Here is a 15,000-nt window from a genome sequence, read left to right on the forward strand (position 1 = left end):
GAGAGTGTTGCCGCACAGTTGAGCTGTGCAAGAACAAACAACTGCCAACACCGAGGGAGCTTTGTCCTTTTGCCACCATCATCCAATCTATCCTCAATTCCTGGCAAGAGGGACAACCATTTTCACTTTCGAAGGTTTGCCAAGAGAGCAGCAAACAAATATTTCACAGTTTTGATCACAAGAGTGGTTTGAAGGGTAGTCGGGCAATACTTGTGATGCTTTCTTTAAACTTGTTTCTCAAAGTCTTTGGCTCTGCATGCATCAAGTGCAGGAAGGAGTCGAAAATTCCAAGAAACCAATTTAATCTGACTGAGTTACAAGAACGGGCATATAAAAAGCATATACAATGACGTGTGCACACAACAAGGCAATTTCTGAAAGCTGCTGTGCATAAAAATGTAGGACTTAAAATGTGAAAATGCCTAAATGTTTGGATCAAATGCTAAGGGCTGGACTTGTCGAAGCAATAGGTGTGACTGAAGTTGAATAAACAACTGTGCACTGTAAACTAACACTGTGCACTGTAAACAATGATGCATGCAGGCATCTGTTTTGTTTTCTCAGCAATAAAAACAATTTGGAACGAACGAACTCTTCAGACAAGTTTGACAAAGTCTGGAATAGTTATTCTTTCTTAAGAACCTGTATGTATGTGTGTGTGTATATATATATATATATGTATATATATATATATATATATATATATATATGTATATATATATGTATATATATATGTATATATATATATGTATATATATATATATGTATATATATATATGTATATGTATATATATATATATATATATATATATACACACGTATATGACAATTACAAAACATCAAACAATCCTATTTACTTTTGCAATACCAAATCATTCCTTTTCACATCTTCCAGGAAAATAATATTTTTGGGAGACATTCTAAAACTGCTTCGTGCAAATTCAAAGTCTATCAGCCGATGGTGTATTGATCACGAGTCCCAATGGCTCGAGAGAGAATCTCCGCTCTCGTTCCCGTCCCCAAGTCATGGTGGTGTCAGACAATCGCATCTCTACTGCCAGAGGATGAGAGTCAGGACTGGTGTCTCGAACGAGCCTTTCCTCTTCATCTGCTGGGAGAAAGGACGTCACCACCAAATAAACAGTCAGCAGAAAATAAGCCAATGAGAAGTGACAGCTTGATATGTTTTAGTTCCTGATAGATCACTCAAATAAAGTTTTCTCCTTGAAAACTCGAGATACCATTGTGGGGTGCACATAATCTGCATCAATGTGCTGTTTTTCGTAAATATCAGGTGTGTTCCGTTCGCAAGCAGCTTGCTTATAGCTCGCCAAGTGGCTTGCTTGATTCAAAGTGCTCAAGCAAGCACTCCAACAGAATGGAGTGCTCGTCACTGCTTAACAACATGGCGGTCTCCAATGTAAACAATGCAATCGTGGTACTCGAGCAAATGCTGTCTGGGCCGTCGATTTTGGTTTTACTTGATCCTCTTGTGACAACAACTTCCCCAAACAAATTGATTGTGTCAGCAGCGACAACAGGCAGTACTATATGAAGAGTAAAATCATCTTACTATAATTCACCGTTTGTCTGTCTGTCTGTTCCCAGGTACCGCAAAAACGGCTGAACCGATCGCAACCATTTTTTGGGTGTGTAATCCTGGGACCCCTTGGAGTAAAATAGGCATAAATATAATAACATGACCCCCTTGACGGCTCCCATAGAGAGTGGCTGCTTCTAGTTAAATAAAACGCAGATATGGATCTTCCACTGTGCATGTTGGGGAGGGGGAGTAGAGGGGTTTTGCATGCTTGTAGAGTTTAAAGAATTGGAATGATCTGGGATCTTTAATGTCCACCGACTAATTCCGGCAGACGTGATGCCAGTTTAACGTCAATCCGAGGGTTGGCACACACATTGATGAATCACCGTTCCTGTGAAACACCAGAATGACAGTTTACAGCTGGGTCAGGATTTAAACCCAGGATCGACAGCTTTGAGGTGAGTGCGTACCTCGAGGCCATTCTGCCACTGCCGGCCATATAATGGATTACACAAGAGAAAACATGCTTTGTCAGCATAATTTCAGTTATTCCAATTTCCAAAGAGGACGGAAAAAGAGTAAGCATTTGACATTGCACTCACCATGAAAAGACAGGTCAACGTCTTCCAACCTGGGTGTGGATGGTGTGCTGGACTCAACACGAGCCACCTGAACCACTTCTGCGTAATGTGGGGGCTCCGGGTCAAGGCTGCTGTCACTTTCCGAAGAGCTCCCATAGTGAGCATCTCTATCGCCTACGGCTTCAAACCCACCATTGTCACGGGCAATTCGATTAACAGCGATGGACACGGCCATGGTAGGTGGAGATCCATCATCTGTTTCATCTGGGCTGGACTAGGGAAGCAAAATAATTCCACTGATAAAATTCCATAATACCTCAACATGCAATACATTCTCAACTAAAACAGCATTCGGTGGAGTCCACACCTCTACCAGGCTAAACAGTTTACATTTGGTATCCCTGGTGTTGGTACAGACAGAATTTGGTATCCCTGGTATTAGCCTGGTGTTGGCTTAGTGGTTAGGGTGGTGGCTTGGGATCCTAGGGTCCTGAGTTTAAGCCCCGTTGGCTGCTGAATTAACACCAGGGGGATGACTCAGCCTGTCATCCTTCCGAGGTCGGCGAAATGAGTACCAGTATACTGGTCCCGGTGTATGCCCCGGTTAGAATAGGTGTACCATATCCCTGTGTGTCGTAAGAGGCGACCAGGGTTGGCGTCAGGAAGGGCATCCAGCCATAAAACATTGCCTCAAGAAAAAAGCCAACCCCTGCACAGCAGGGAAAAATGGCTGTAAAAACGGTCATTTTTTTATTTATCCCACTGATACAGCAGGCCGGATCTAGATTCAAACCTGAACCAAAATCTAATCGGCTTGTTCTTGTCATTATCTGTCCACTTTTTAGATATCATGTTATATAATAAGTCCTTCCTTATCGCAAGGATTGGGTTCCCACAAAACCTTGTGACAAGTGAAACTGCATTAAACGAAACAAGTTTTCCCATAGAAAACCATGTATTAAAGGGGATATGTGTTTTAGGCTGGGAAATTTGAGGGTACCTGTTGTTGTTTTTATGACATACACACAAATAAATAGATACCAAACATTAAATATTGTTGCGAATCTGGAAACCATGAGCACACAACAGCCAGGTCTATAGATCAGTTATATCGGTAAGTACGTGTTTCTAGTTAGGGTCCCGACCCTAGTTTAATGGGAATTAAATGTTCGTGCGCTGCGGAGTTATTTTTATAGTTAGGCAACACTCTGCTCGCGTGGGTTAGATTAGTTAGGGTTAGGTTAGTTAGGCAACATTCTTCGCACACACACGGGCAAGTGAGCGCATGCGTGGGCGGAGTTTAACATCGGCATGGCGTCCCTCTTTGGCCAATCGGCAAGGAGTGGGCGTCTCACCCGCCCCGTTTCCGACAACACCATCGCCATTATGCACATGGTCGGAGGTGAGCAGGTAGGCGGAGCTACAAACGCCTCCGATCGGGACTCCACCCAGAAGGGTGGGAGTTGCCCCGCCTACTGTGGGCCTGTGCAATGGGAGACGGCCAGGGAATCGCGCGATGGGTCCGACCAATCAGGAGGCAAGTGGCCTGAAGAAGAAGCCCCTCCCTCCAAAAGAGAGTGTGGTTGTCGGGTCCAGCGTGAGGAGACTGCGTCCCGTGTGTCTCGAAGCGCGTCTGTCTGGGTCTGTGGTGGACTGCATCCCGCTCATCGGAGGAGTCTCGTCTGGTGCATTACAGTGAGCGGTGGACCATTTTCATCAAGGGAGATCACCTCGTCTCACCTCCTCTGGGTTTGGCTCCCCTGGTCCGTGCTTTTGGCGACTGGAGCTCCGGGAAGGTGTGGACGACCAGCCGCGCGTTCGCGGCCAGGTAGCCAGCTGTTCTGACTCCCAGCCGAACTATCCTCCTCGGCTGGAGAGCCGAATAAAGACCGGCGGGTCCATTTCTTTTTTGGGTGTGTGTGTCTGTGTGCGGGCCTGTCTTATCGAAGTAGAATTGTTAAGTGCTTTCATTGTAAATTGGTTGCATTGCTTTTATTCGGTTGTAACTCTGCTCTGTGTCTCCCTTCCCGATTATTGCCTATTATAAATAAATCCCCTGTTAAATGTTCCAGCTCGTTTCTGTGTTTCTTCCATTGGTTTGCCGTGCTGCGAACAGGAACTCGGAGGCCTCATTGCTGTCGTAATCGTGTAATCAGCCCGGCAGGATTCTGGTACTCTCCGCTTGGGGTACGACTCGGATCCGGCTCAGTAACGGCCCGGATCGCGCAGATCCTGCCGAGGGTGAATTTCCCCGGTAGTTTGGACGACGTGGGTATTTAGGTATATTGAAATTGGCAATCGACGCTATCCCACGTGGTCGACCTATTGGCGATCTTCAATCCGATAAGGAACCCGTGACCTTTCGGATTTATCTGATGGGTGCGACCTAAATTCTGGGTGTTCGGTGGAGCCGACTCTACTGCTTCATCTCGCGGTCGTGCTCGCCACCGAGACACGGCACCACAACAATATATACAAAACATTTAATACAACGATACAGTGGACAAAGTGTATCAGTGTGAGCGGTGGCAACACTTTCTTTAACTGAGGCTGGAGGAATGGAATCAATCGCGAGAGGTGACGCTTTCACACTTGCGGAGGGGCGGAATCGTCTGCCTCTTCACTCAACTCCATGCTGTCACTTTCTTCACGAGTGGTAATGGTACAGCTTGGTGAAGGAGCATCCCGGCTGGTGGATGTCATTGGTGATGCATCTTTCATCTTTGAAAAATGTGTGGGGAGTGGGCTGGATGTCTTTTTTTCTTTACTGCATAAAGTTCCTTGGTACAACGAAGGGCGTCATTAAAGGGAGGGCTAAAATCAGTGCTCCTTTTCAACATTTGCTCTGTAACAAATTATAACAAACTATATAGCCTGCTCAAACATGCCGATAATTTGGCATAGGTTTTTCATGGTAGGCTTCTTGAATTGAGGTGTCACATGAGATCCTCGTTAATTAAGGGTTCTGCATGAGAGAGTAAGTCCTCCATGTCCTCTTTGTCAATCTCATCAAAACAAGCCTGCTTCAGCAGGTTGACAATTTGACTTGAAAGCGATGGAACATCAGCAAGCTCCATGAAATTGTAGATAAACTCAAGCTTGTTTGGCCACAGTCTGTTTGTTTGTCTATGAGCAGGATATCTCAAAGTTGTCGATGGATTCGGACGAAATTTGGTGGACAGGTTGGGTGTGTGACAAGGAAGAATTGATTAGATTTTGGTGAAGATTCGGATCCGGATACTGGAATTTTAAAAAGTGATTTTTTTTCACCATTGAGAGATAGGGCCAAAAATGATATACAGCACTGTATATCATGATATTTCAAAAAGTTGTGAACAAGTTATGACAAAACTAGGTGGATGAGGTGGTTAGGTGATGAGAACAAGCCGATTTGATTTTGGTTCAGGTCCGGATCCAGATCCGGCCTATCGTTGGGAAACAAAACGTAAACCGTTCAGCCTGGTGGAGGTATGCGCTCTCACGAGTGACGCTTTCCTCCATTCCTGTGTTTTAAAGTAGTTCCATCATAAGAGAATGCAGTTTGTTCCTGAATTTGGCAAGGCAACCAAGGAATTCCTAAATATATAAGAATTTCCTCAGCCAACTGTTATAAAAGATTAACTGGTGAAATTATACAAACTGAGTCATCATGTAATGGGGGGGGGGGTGAAGGAAATTATGATAGCAGATGAGTAAAACAGAAGTGTTGTTTTCCAAAGAGGAAAATTTGAGGACGAGGTTACGATATAATCCACAACCTGCAGAGCTCACAAAGGGGAAAACGTGGGTGGAGGGATTTCTGAAAATTTTAACTTTTCTGACAAGGGTGGTTTGACTTTAACGAGCATAATTTTCCCATCTTTGGCCCAGGTAATCGACAGACAGAATTTAAATTCTGACGTGGTTTTTAAATTTCTCTTGACATCAGATGGTATGTCTGACACAAGTCGGTGCGCAAGACATCGCCAACTTGAAAGTCTGAATCTGTGGGGTTCTCAAAGCCATACTGGTCAACCTGATGGTTGAACAATTACGGCCCAAGCTGTTGCACAAAGGAGCAACAGACGCAAACCTTCAGGCTGCAAATGCTCTTATTTGTGGTTGAAGTGAAAACAGCACTAAATAAACAACAATAAATATATAAAGAAGATATTATGCAAGGCAACTTACAGGCAGGCCAAGGGCCTTGAGGATATTAAGCTTGCACATTGGACACGTTCTGTGGTCAAGTAACCATGGATCCACACAGGCTTTGTGAAATAAATGCCTGTAAGACAAATGGGAGCAGGTGCATGGTGAGGATAATACTTATGTATTGTCTGCAACAAGGAAAAAAACAAAAAATTATTTAAAAAAAAAAAAATATATATATATATATATATATATAAATAAATTCAGCTCTTCATACTTGCAGGGTAATATCCGCACGACATCACTGAGTTTGTAGACCTCGATGCAAACGGCACAGTTGTCAAAATCCACTTCGGTCTCCTGCACAGAAGACACGGACAAAATAAAGTGCAGCTCCACAACAAAATTCCGAACCTTCTTGAAAAAAGAACATGAAGGTTAATCTCTGCGCTCCACTTGCCCTGGTTAATTGACACTCGTGTTCACATTGTCATCCTCTCTCAACATTCTCAAAAATCGAATCGATGAACTAAAACACCCACCTGGTCACCTTTCCTGATGGTTTTTAGGGGAAGTTTGACGATTGCTTTCTTGGCTGCATCTCCCAGCCGGCGCTGCTGAAAATGCATTTGGAGCACACGGTTACTTTTGACCAGGGGTCTCCAACCTTTTTGGGCGGAGGGCCACAAAACCAAAGTGGTGAGGGGCAGAGGGCCGCACCCAAAAAGAGGACGCTAAATTCCGAAAAAAAATATATATATATATAATTAATATGTGGAAATTTAAACAAAAATTAGTGCTGAATATATTTTTCTTGCCAACGAATATGATAAATGAATAATCGTGTTAAAAACACATGTCTAATATGAATCAAAATCATAATAAAAATTACAGAACGCTTTGATCATCGACCCTGACAAATTGGCAGTATCGCGGGCCGCATTGTAATGTAAACTTAATATGGCACCGCGGGCCGCATAAATCCATCTAAGGGGCCGCACGTGGCCCGTGGGCCGCAGGTTGGAGGCCCCTGCTTTAGACTGTGCACGACCACACAAGACACCTGCATTCGCCACAATATTTATTCGAAAATCCTTAGTGACTACACCTGAAAGGATCGGTGAAGTGCACGCAAAATTTTCAGCACATCCGAAGAGCACGGCTGAGGTCCGGGAGCTTTGATGATACTTGACAAATACCATCGAATTGGGCAATCGGGGCCTTTTCGCAAGACGAACCAAAGCAATAAACTCCAACAATGAAAAAAATGAAATTGTAAGTATCTCCACGGCAGAGCCTGGACAACGCCGACAGCAAGCATTGGTCAATGACCCGAGTTAACCGTGATGCGGCACAGATGCAAAACAGCCATCACTCAGAACACAAGTCTCCAAATCAATCGACGGAGCACACCACACAACCTCGGCGCAGTAAGAGCTACCTCGTCATGTCCTCGAAGACATTAATACTAAATAAAGTTTGGGGTATATCGTGCAGCTGAAACTTACATCAAGAAAAATTTTATAAAACACATTTGAAATGCTTTCTTTCATGATATGGAATGTGATACTTAATGTTGAGGACAAACCAAAAGGCCTAGTGCTCGTGCTGGTGTTACGACGACACTCAAGGCAGCAGGTTTATTACTCTTTTGTACCTCAGCCTTTAGTACCTCGGCCTTTATTGCTCTTTAGTACCTTTAGTACCTCTTTAGTGGTGGAAGGAGGTTATGTTTTCATAGTCCTGGGGCTGATTTTCAGAAGGGACCTAAAATTAAAGTTTACTGCACCCCCCTGCCAACATAGGTTTTATGTGTTTTTCTTGTTTATTGATCTATAAGGTGATGATTTTAAAACATTACCCCTTCTAAAAAGTGTCCATTCGAAGTTTTTGGGGGCATTTTTGATACCAGGTATACCGCTTTTGTGGTGAATTAACGTGAATCGAGGGACATGACGCGGGATCACATGTTGTGCGTCTCGCGTATAAGGGGATGTCTCTCTGCGGCACGAGTGATTGTCCCCGGGGCATTGCTATTGACATCGGCTGTCCACTTGATGCTCGTTAACTGAAGGTGCTCATTGACTGGTGAGAATGGAGATTATATCGAACTCCGTGCTTACGCGGATTTAGTCTGCAATGGTTAACTGCACATGTATACGTTACTGCTTATGTACTCCTAGCTGAACCTGTATTTCCTGGTGTGCCCACAGAAGCGGCTCCAATCAAATGGAATAAAGCCTAAACTCTGAAGGTTCATCTCTCGCTCTCATTTCAATTTATTCCATTTGATTTTCTCGGCTCTCTCAACCAAAGATGGACAAGATCTACAAACCAGAGAGGTTCGACGCAGACCCGAACGCGACTGACGCAGAAATGAAATGGTCACATTGGTTCTGTTCCTTCTCACACTATCTGACCATCATCGCGGAGGGAGCTGACAAATTTGCCGCTCTCGTGAATCATGTCTCGCCCGGCGTGTACAGGCTCTTCTCGGGGTGCGACACTTACGAAGCAGCGATCGACGTGCTGCAGGCGCTCTACGTGAAGCCCAAGAACGAGGTATACATACGACATCTTCTCAACACACGCAAGCAAGCAGCCGGGGAGACAATCGATCAGTTCCTGCAAGCTCTGAATCAGCTGGGAAAAGACTGCAGCTTCCGGGCGGTAAGCGCCGAGGAACACCGAAAGGAAGCGACCCGGGAGGCATTCATCCAAGGACTCAGATCAGCCCACATACGGCAACGCTTACTAGAGAAAGCGCAACCCACTCTTGACAAGGTAGTCGATCAGGCTCGAGCGATGGATACGGCTCAGCAGCAATCTGAGTCATTTGGGACACCGATGCTGCTCATGAACGCTGCTACGATGGGAACCCAAGGAACCCCACTGGCACAGACACAGCCAGACATGAGGGATGGAGAAACACCCGAGGAGCCGGATACCCAGACCTCTTCAAACTCCTCAGCAACTGCTCCGGTCGGTAAATGCTTCTTTTGTGGGTACAAAAGGCATCCTCGTCAAAAATGTCCCGCCAGAGATGCCACATGCATGAATTGCGACAAGAAAGGGCATTATGCCAGGGTATGCAAATCTACTCTAAGGAGGAATAAACCCACTTCTGCGGCTCTCTACTCGCAAAATAAATTGACTGCAGCCTCTCCGGGGAATCTATCCAAGGCTATCATCAACGTGCGAATTAACGGGCATATGGCTGAGGCACTGATTGATACCGGTAGCTCTGAAAGTTTCGTCAACAGCTCGCTAGTGAAGGGCAGGAAATGGGTAATCCACCCGACTGACAATACGGTATGCATGGCCGCCACCTCACTACAATCCCGCGTACGAGGGTACTGCAATGTTGAATTGGACGTAAAAGGGTACACGCATCGGGATGTAAAGGTGCTGGTGCTTCATGATTTGTGCGCAGACGTAATTCTGGGTCATAATGTCCTCAGGCAGCACACGAGCGTCGAAATACCCTTTGGAGGAAGCAAGCCTCGTCTAATTTTAAATGCGTTGACCACCGCGGAGGTGACGTCCCCCCAGCTGTTCGCTAACTTGTCGCCGGTCTGCAAACCGATAGCGATCAAATCGCGGCGATATACCACTGCTGACATGAATTTCATCACTTCGGAAACCAAGCGATTACTGGAGGAGGGAATTATAGAACCGAGCGATTCGCCATGGCGCGCACAGGTGTTAGTAACCAGCAGTCAGAACCATAAGAAACGGATGGTTGTCGATTATTCCCAAACGGTCAATCGCTTCACCCAACTCGACGCCTACCCCCTGCCGCGCATAGATGAGATGGTCGAACGCGTGGCCAATTATAAGGTATTCAGTACCATCGACTTGCGAAGCGCCTATCATCAAATTCCCATCCGAGAGGAAGACAAACCGTACACTGCATTCCAGGCAGGGCGGCGCCTCCACCAGTTCAGAAGGATACCTTTCGGTGTCACGAATGGGGTAGCTTGCTTCCAACGGGTTATGGACGACATCATCTCAGATGAAAACCTCGAAGACACTTTTGTTTACGTGGATAATGTCACAGTGTGCGGTAGGGATCAGAGGGAACATGATAGGAATCTGGACAGATTCTTGAGCATTGCTGGAAAATATAATCTGACTCTCAACTACGAGAAATGCGTATTCTCGGCAAGGTCAATTGACCTTCTCGGCTACACAATAGCCGACGGCACAATTAAGCCTGATCCTGAGCGATTGCGCCCGCTCCGTGAGCTTCCACCACCTCAGGACTTGCAAACAATGCGCCGGGTGATCGGGATGTTCGCTTACTATGCAAGATGGATTTCGCAATACTCCGAGAAAATACATCCCCTAGTGCATTGCAAAAACTTTCCACCAGATGCCGCTGTCGTAAAAGCTTTCCACGATCTCAAGGATGATATCAGTAAGTCCGTGGTTTTATCGATCGACAGCTCGGTGCCCTTCGTGGTGGAGACCGACGCTTCAAATCACGCCATAGCTGCTACACTTAATCAGTCTGGGCGGCCGGTCGCTTTCTTCTCGAGAACTCTCTCTAGAAGCGAGCAGAGACACTCGGCAATAGAGAAGGAGGCGTACGCCATCGTCGAAGCGCTGCGTCAATGGAGACATTATTTACTGGGAAACCACTTCACGCTCGTTACGGACCAACGATCCGTGGCTTTCATGTTTGATGGGAAAAATAACGGAAAAATTAAGAATGAAAAAATTATGAGATGGCGGATAGACCTAGCTTGCTACAGGTACGACATTGTTTACCGTCCCGGGAAAGAAAACCCTGCTGCAGATACCTTCTCCCGGGTCTACAGTTCGGCAACAATCAGTCAGGCTTTGCAAGACCTCCATGTGTCTCTGTGCCACCCAGGGGTAACCAGGATGGCACATTTCGTACGCAGACAAAATCTTCCCTATTCTGTTGAAGATATTAAACAAATGAATGCTTCATGCCCTGTTTGTGCTGAACTAAAACCCAGATTCTATGGCGCGGCTTCTGGCAGACTGATCAAGGCTACTTCCCCCTTCGAGAGACTAAACATCGACTTCAAAGGGCCCCTACCGACCGAAACAGACAACAGATACATATTCACCGTTGTTGATGAATATTCAAGGTTCCCTTTCGCGTTTCCGTGCTCGGATATGACCTCGGGCACTGTCGTAAAATGTCTCTCTGACCTCTTCGCTATGTTTGGGAGACCTTCGTACATACATTCAGACAGAGGGCCGTGTTTCATGTCGGCCGGGCTAAAGCAATTCCTATTAGAGCACGGCATAGCAACTAGTCGAACGACGGGTTACAACCCACAGGGAAACGGGCAGGTGGAACGGTATAATGGAGTTATTTGGAAAGCCGTAACTCTGGCGCTGAAATCGAGAGGACTGGGCCCCGAGCGATGGGAGGTTACTCTTCCTGACGCTCTGAATTCCATACGCTCTTTGCTCTGCACGTCCACCAATGCCACTCCTCACGAACGTATGTTTACTCACCAACGACGTTATGTTGACGGTCAAACGGTGCCCAACTGGCTGACCCACCCCGGTACAGTGTTCATGAAACGCCCGGTACGACAAAGCAAGTATGAACCCCTGGTGGAGGGGGTCGAACTCATTGACACTAATCCAGAGTATGCTCATGTCAGGCTCCCGGATGGCAGGGAGACCACTGTGTCGGTTCGCCATCTGGCTCCCTCAGGTACTCCTCCCGCCGGTACACCACCTTCTGGCACTCCTCCTTCTGACATTTCGGCCCCAGGAACTCCGCCAGGCGACGGGGCTGCCGCGTTCCACCCGAGAGCGATCGAGGAGTCATCCCCGGCACAAGTCGAGGCTCACCAAGAGGATCGGGAGTCTCCCTCAAGTGAAACTGCCGTTTACTCCCGGAGAGGTCGACGAATAAGGCCCCTCGACGACTCAATCTGTAAAGGGGATTATCGGCATTCTCGCTGCTCATGCTCCTATATGCCCATTATATCATATATCGATGCTCATTTCCATGCTCCTACAACTCAAAATAATCACTGCTTGGCATGTATGCTTCTGTAGATCTATTAGTCCGCGTTGCTTGAAATGTATACTCCTATAGTGCTAAAGCAATCATGGTGTGTAAGATGGGCCCCTAGTTACATTTTAAAGGTGGGGAGAATGTGGTGAATTAACGTGAATCGAGGGACATGACGCGGGATCACATGTTGTGCGTCTCGCGTATAAGGGGATGTCTCTCTGCGGCACGAGTGATTGTCCCCGGGGCATTGCTATTGACATCGGCTGTCCACTTGATGCTCATTAACTGAAGGTGCTCATTGACTGGTGAGAATGGAGATTATATCGAACTCCGTGCTTACGCGGATTTAGTCTGCAATGGTTAACTGCACATGTATACGTTACTGCTTATGTACTCCTAGCTGAACCTGTATTTCCTGGTGTGCCCACAGAAGCGGCTCCAATCAAATGGAATAAAGCCTAAACTCTGAAGGTTCATCTCTCGCTCTCATTTCAGCTTTCCCGCTAAAATAGGTTTTTTGTGCTAGGGATGGGTGGGCATATTACATTGCCGTTAGGTTTGCTCAGAGTGCACATAGACACATTAAATACAAATCCAGGTGTTTGATTTTGTTTTAGGAGATATTTTCGCAAGAAATTGTGCGAAAATAATGTTAAGATTGTGTGAAAATGATAAAAAAAAATGTGTGAAAATGGTAAAAAAAATTGTACGAAAATTATCAAAATATTGTTAAAATTATGACAAAACACGATGTTTTGTCACTGACATCATAAACTATTATAGAAATTCGCATTCTAGTATATTTCTTGATGTTGACTGTTGCAAATAGTGTCTGGTGTTTATTCAGTGTGAATTGCATTCGGTGCAGAGTATCACGGCACGTATCGAGAACTGGATAAACCCTTTCCAATCTGACGAGCAGCTGTGCCATTTGGCTTCTGGACACGTGGCAACCGAAGATGTAAAGCGAGACCTTTTGGATGCTCGTCAAAGAGGCGTAGGATCACTGAGGACATTTGCAGCAGACAGATTAGGGAAAGATGGAACCAAAGACTTCTACGCTACTCTACCACAACTGCAGCTGAAGACGTTCGCATCCATGAAGAAGAAGAGACTGGGGCATGACACATCGCACGCCAGCGTCCTGAAGTCAACAAGAGACATGTTTGGCCGTTTCCTTGTGATTGGTCAAAGCCGTGAACTATCTATGGAGAAGCTTCTGAGTTACCCACTTGGACCGCTCCCACTCTCAATCGCCACGCCAGATGGAAGTCCAGTGAAGACAGTCAAGGCTAAATTGCTCAGAGCACTAGAAGACAATGTGCAACCACTGACAAGTATCCCCCCGGATGCTACCTGGGTGCTTGACGCAATGGCCATCATCCATTCAGCAAAAACGGCACCAAACATGACAGACTCACAAATGGCCTCTTCACTCTTCAACACCATCACATCTGGTTATCCATCTGGTGCGCGCAAAGACTGGGTAGTTGACACATACTCTGATATATCCATTAAGATCGCAGAGCGCAACCTGAGAAGCGATGCTGGTATGGAGAGCCTCGAAACCAAGATCCGCACAGGAACACAGAAGATTGACCAGCAGCTGAACAAGTCTCTGATGAGTGGATCCTTCAAATGTGCCCTGACAGAATTCCTCCTGAATGAGTGGTTCAAGCCAGAGTATGCTGCGCAGCTGGGCCAACAAGCACTGTTTGTGACAGTTGGAGAGAGGTGCTTCAGGTTGAAGGCCAATGACCAACTAACAGAAGTCCTGAAGGCAGAAGTGGCTGAACTGAGATGCACACACGAAGAGGCAGACACCAGGCTTTTGCTTCACGCAGCCCATGCAGCTGATCACGGTGCTCCTGCTGTGATCATCAAGTCCCCAGACAGTGATGGTGCAGTCATTGCCCTTTCAGTCTGCCATCATATTAGCTCGCAGCTCATCTTTCGCACCGGCACACAACAGCGGACCCGCTACCTTGATCTTACAGCTATGGCACATACCCTGGGACATGATATCTGCTCTGCTCTCCCAGGTTACCATGCCTCTCAGTGGCTGTGACTCGACCAGTGCCTTCATTGGGCGTGGAAAGCTGTCAGGACTCAAACTTCTAAAGATCGAAAATGAATTTACAGCCACTATGAACAGCATTGGGCAATCCTTCAGTCTGTCAGTAGCAGAACTCGCCAGAGGAGAAGAGGCCATCTGCGCCGTGTATGGGAAGAAGCAGCACAGTAGAGTCAAGCCTATATATATATATATATATATATATATATATATATATATATATATATATAGATATATATATATATATATATATATATATATATATATATATATATATATATATATATATATATATATATATATATATATATATATATATATATATATATATATATATATATATATATATATATATATATATATATATATATATATATATATATATATATATATATATATATATATATATATATATATATATATATATATATATATATATATATATATATATATATATATATATATATATATATATATATATATATATATATATATATATATATATATATATATATATATATATATATATATATATATATATATATATATATATATATATATATATATATATATATATATATATATATATATATATATATATATATATATATATATATATATATATATATATATATATATATATATATATATATATATA

General features: G+C 44.9%; 1 protein-coding gene across 4 annotated transcripts in view; it reads right to left on the reverse strand.

Annotated features, from left to right (window-relative positions):
• Positions 1-285: 285 nt before the first annotated feature.
• LOC147008558 (RING finger protein 150-like) overlaps positions 286-15,000 on the reverse strand; it is a 43,878-nt gene continuing 29,163 nt past the window's right edge. Inside the window, exons 3-7 of one of the 4 annotated variants that reach the window (XM_085864351.1) lie at positions 6,798-6,869; positions 6,533-6,615; positions 6,295-6,391; positions 2,146-2,398; positions 286-1,108 (exon numbers count right to left, since the gene is read on the reverse strand). In XM_085864351.1, the coding sequence (XP_085720477.1) occupies positions 942-1,108; positions 2,146-2,398; positions 6,295-6,391; positions 6,533-6,615; positions 6,798-6,869 (672 nt within the window). In that variant the 3' untranslated portion in view covers positions 286-941. Of the gene's footprint in view, positions 1,112-2,145; positions 2,399-6,294; positions 6,392-6,532; positions 6,616-6,797; positions 6,873-15,000 lie in introns of all 4 variants that reach the window. The other 3 variants (XM_085864350.1, XM_085864348.1, XM_085864349.1) reach the window with 3 other exon arrangements.

This window comes from Eptatretus burgeri, chromosome 18, assembly GCF_056783735.1.
Source record: "Eptatretus burgeri isolate ZD-2024b chromosome 18, Ebu_testis_v1, whole genome shotgun sequence".
NCBI lineage: Eukaryota > Metazoa > Chordata > Myxini > Myxiniformes > Myxinidae > Eptatretus > Eptatretus burgeri.